Source organism: Cicer arietinum, chromosome 1 (assembly GCF_000331145.2).
Source record: "Cicer arietinum cultivar CDC Frontier isolate Library 1 chromosome 1, Cicar.CDCFrontier_v2.0, whole genome shotgun sequence".
NCBI classification, from domain to species: Eukaryota; Viridiplantae; Streptophyta; class Magnoliopsida; order Fabales; family Fabaceae; genus Cicer; species Cicer arietinum.
The window spans coordinates 46922675-46927467 of record NC_021160.2 but is presented as its reverse complement, the minus strand read 5'-3'; the positions used below and the strand labels follow the sequence as shown (position 1 = coordinate 46927467).

Here is a 4793-nt window from a genome sequence, read left to right as displayed (position 1 = left end):
ATACCTGCCTTAGATTGAGCTACCTCAATGCCAAGAAAATATCATAACTTTCCTAGATCTTTGATCTAAAAATGATGGACTAGATGTTGTTTAAGTCCCGCAATTCCATCATGATCATTTGTAATGACTATATCATCAACATAGACAACCAAATAAATACATTTGTGAGAGGAACATTTATAAAACACAAAGTGGTCAGCTTCACTCTGAATCATGCCATACTAAATCTCCCAAACCATGCGTGAGGGGATTGTTTGAGACCATACAAGGCTTTGTGAAGTCGGCAGACATACCCACGACATTCCCCCTGAGCAATGAAACAGGTGGTTGCTCCAAATATACTTCTTCTTCTAGGTCCCCTGAAGAAATGCATTCTTTATGTATAATTGACACAATGGCCAATGTCGCATGGTAGCCATAGAAAGAAAAAGACGAATAGAAGCCATTTTAGCCCCATGTGAGAAAGTATCACTATAATCAAGACAAAAAAATTGAGTATAACCTTTAGCTACCAAGCGAGCTTTCAGACGATCAATACTTCCGTCTGGACCAACCTTGACAGTGTAAACCCAACAACAGATTTTCCCATAGGAGGAGGTACAAGAGTCTATGTTTGATTAGATTCTAAGGCTGCCATCTCATCAATCATAGCTTGTCGCCGATCTGAATGAGAAAGAGCTTCTTGTGGAGACTTAGGAATAGTGATGGAAGAAATAGCAGAGACAAACGTATAATGTGAATAAGCAATGATAAGTGATAACAGGTGGCCAAATGGATCTTAGGTAGGCTCTGATACCAACTTGAGATAAGAGTTTTGATACTGAATGACTTGAGATATTAGCTCTCAGCTTGATATTATTTATAGTCAAAACTGTAGAAAGAATCCCTCAATCACAGGCTGAATCTTGGCGAAATAAAAACAGAATCTTATACAAGATATAACATATCTTAATAGCAAATAACCAAATCCATGTATTTCTCATCATGAACAATTATCAAGTACCGGTAAAGTGGTCTATCATAGAGCTCACACACATATATGCATGCGCGTGCGAGCATTGATATATCTTGCATATTTATATAACTAAAAATTGTGGCGGTTTTACAGGGCTCCTGCTATGAATAGCAAGATAAATGAACAAGTGTCGCATCGCGGTTCTCAGCTGTCTGGAAATGGCAGAATTTCATCTAGGAGTATTTTGGGATCGCCGGAATACATGATTAACTCTGGCGGTGAAGTACCTGAACATAAAAGTCAAATTGAAGGAACTGAGTGGTATAATCATGTGATGCCATCCAACACTATTAGCTCCGTAAATAACAATGACAACCTTAAACCAAATACTCAGCATGAGATTGTAAATAATAGAAGAGAGCACTCAAACATGGGGGCTCAGCTCATGCATGTAAATAGCCACATAAGGCCTGAAAATGAGCAACATTTTGAAGAAAATGAAGATGAATTTGATTGAAGGTAATCTATCCACTTCTGATTTATAAATTGCCACGAGCTGGGCGTCATATGGAATTGAAAGTTCTCATTAAGTAGATCAAGTGAGCAAAATTTCATACTATTAAAAAACTATTTGATACTTAACGCCATTTTATTTTACTGGTTTAAGCATGGGATTGTTTGAGAGAGTTTATAAAAACAACTTATGATATCTCCATAAGCTATTTTCACTTTTCAGCTTATTTTCATAAGCTCTCTAAGATAACTCATGGAAACTAATCATAACTTATATGAAAACAGTTTGATTTAGCCTTATTTTTTGACATAGAAAGAGTATATATATATATATAGCACTCCTTGTATGATATGCTTTGTATGATATGCTGTGAGCACTTAATTAAACTATTTATCCAAAACATTATTGTATTATATATACATGATGATCAAGATAATATAACGTGATTCAACTTGTTGGATTGTTTAGATTCATATTCTATAAAAAGCTATGGAAAGGGTAAGTACACTGAGTTTACATTAGTCATATTTCTTTTTGCACAGTCAGATCATATTTGTGGAAATGCTTGATATATTGACTGTTCAATATTGTTGTTGCTTTTGTGTTTGTGTTTGACTTTTTTCTCTGTTTCTTTTGATTCAGGCATGGAAATATTCTTTGATTTGGCACTGGAGGCTTAATTAACACTGTTTATATAATGGTTGGAGAGGTAGAGAAGCTTTAAGGAGTAGTGGCTTGACTACTATGCAAAAATTGTGGATACTTATTTGGGTTTCTTTTTCTGTTTGACATTGTAAATGACAGACAGATATGTATATCAATAATTAGTTTTCAATGTGTAAATAATAGAATCATCACTTTGTATCTTTTCTTTTTATTCTATTAATTAATTAAATTGATTTCCCTATCATTATTATCATTGGGTTGATTAGATCTATTGTAGTTTATAGGAAACAAAACAAAAAATATGTATTCAAATAATAAAAGTCTTGTAATTTATTAAGTGAAAATGTGTCAGTGGCTTCTTCCAGATTTTATTTAGTTGGTCATTGAAGAGTACTCAACAAAACATGCTATTTTCATAATTCCATATATTATCTAGTTTTTATCAAATTGACACTAGTGAGGTTATCACTTTGAGTAGAAATGAGACATTTTACGTGATGAGAGACAATACTGTTTCAAAGTAAAATGTTATGAAAGAAAAGTTTTGAACCTCTTATATGTTATTCTAGAACAATCAAGCTCAATTTAACTGCTATAATATTTAAGGTGGATTCAAAATACGACAAAGATAACATAAAAAAAGAAAAATGATTCTTGGGTGTCTAAGTCTTGATGTCAAATACATATTATATTTTTTTTGTATTTTTAAAATGTGTGTAAGTTGTAGGAGATAAAAAATAAGAAAGATAAAAATAAATAATAAGATGTTGCATATGGTGTATCTATTTTGAGGTTATAATATTCACGAGAACCAAATATTTTTATTTTAATCTATAGGAGTCTTCAGCTCTTTTGCCAACTCTTTGATAGAAGAAAATTCATATAATTTCTACATCCCTGATAGAAGTGACTATAATTGATACTCCCTCCATCCTAACATAATTGAATCTTTTCCCACCTATTAAAAAATATATATAAATGAAAGAAAAAAAATATTACTTTTATCAAATTAACTTTATTAATATTAGTGCATTATCAATGTCATAAATGAATAATAAAAAATATTACATTGAAAATGATATAAATAGTATTAATTAAATGATACAATTGAAGAAAAGTGCATTGAAAATGGAAAGAATTAATTATTTTAAAATAATTTATTTTTATAATTATTTTGAAATGGAGGGAGTATGTCTTTTAAATTTTTTATTAATATTACCATTTGTTGTGCAACATTAACGTTTTTATTTGTTTTTTGAGGCAAATCAAAGTTACAAAATTATGAGGAAACAAACAATAAATGGTAGTGTGTTTGAGTAGCTAAAATGTCACTACATTGTGAAGTAATGATGCCTAATCCATTATGGATACTCTTTGAATTGTTAATTGTCTCAACAACTAGCTTGCTGTCAGATTCAAATTGCACATAGTAAATGGTAATTGAAGAGAAATAAGAATGGCGTGAGCTTCTCCTTCCAAAGTATATGAACCATTATGACTACTATCAGCTGTTGTAAACTCCATATATCTATTTTTGTTTTTTTTGGGTGATTTTTATGACGTTTTTTGTTTTAATTTCTCTCTCTCTCTCTCTCTCTCTCTCTTTTTTTTGTGTTAATTTTATTTAGAACACTCAATCAAATTCGTTTCAGTGCAAATGCAATTATTGGCTTTGGTGATATCAATTGTTTATAGACTTACATTTATAGACATTATCACATTCTATGTTGTTACCCTGAATGTTGTTACTTTGTTCGCATATTCATCTTTTTTTAGTTTTAGCGATTTTAAATTATATTAATCTAAGTTGATGTAATTTTTACCAATTTGAATGAATGAATATCGTTTTTTTATATACTCAATGTAATTTTTTTTATAATAAACGAAATTCAAATTAAAATACTACACGAGGTAAATAGACTCCGCTAAAATTATCATAAAACAAAAAACTAAGTGCAAGAAACACATGATCTAAAATGACTCTTTTAAAAGAAGAGGAATGATCCTAGTTTGCAAGGAAATCAACACAAGAATTTATCTCTATGTAGATATGAATAACCCAAACTTACTCTCAAATCAATTACACATGCCCACATTTAAAAAGATACTATATTTATCTGAGTCTATAACCTCAACCTTAGTCCAGAATTCCTTCATGACCTCACAATCTCGCAACAAGTGCATGATGTGCTTTGGGATAGTCAAGGTAGCTAGAACATAACTCACTCGATTGGTGTAAATTTTATGGACAAAATCTATCACAATCATTTATATATGTGACTTTAAAAATAATTATCATAAAAGTTAAATGTTTCTAATAATATATCGGTTGTGATAAATTGATAATATAAAAACTCTTACAATATATAAAAATTAAATTCAAATTTTGATTAAAAGATATTTTGATTTTATTTATCGGTTGGAGAAAAGTAAGGCATACATGTAATACATTTTGTATAAATTATTCATATATTAAAAATATTTTTATACAATGACTTTCTTGATTACTAATGATAAAAATAAAATATCTAAAATTTATCTTAAAAAATTTAATTAAAACAAGAACTTTCGAAATAAAAATCTATCTATTAGTCAAATAAAATGTGATTGATTTTCAGAAACTAACATAATCATCAATGTATGAGTTTAATTTCCCTA

The 4793-nt window shown here is 29.9% G+C and overlaps 1 protein-coding gene across 3 annotated transcripts in view; it reads left to right on the top strand.

The window, feature by feature from the left end:
• The window catches only part of LOC101513636 (autophagy-related protein 18f), a 10524-nt gene extending 8145 nt beyond the window's left edge, over positions 1–2379 (top strand). Inside the window, exons 7-8 of one of the 3 annotated variants that reach the window (XR_012162071.1) lie at positions 1109–1554; positions 2112–2379. Coding sequence is in view for 2 of the 3 variants with exons in the window: in XM_004487555.4 (XP_004487612.1) it covers positions 1109–1472 (364 nt within the window). In the remaining variant the exon portion in view is untranslated. The remainder of the gene's footprint in view (positions 1–1108; positions 1555–2111) is intronic. The other 2 variants (XM_004487555.4, XM_004487556.4) reach the window with 2 other exon arrangements.
• Positions 2380–4793: the final 2414 nt, after the last annotated feature.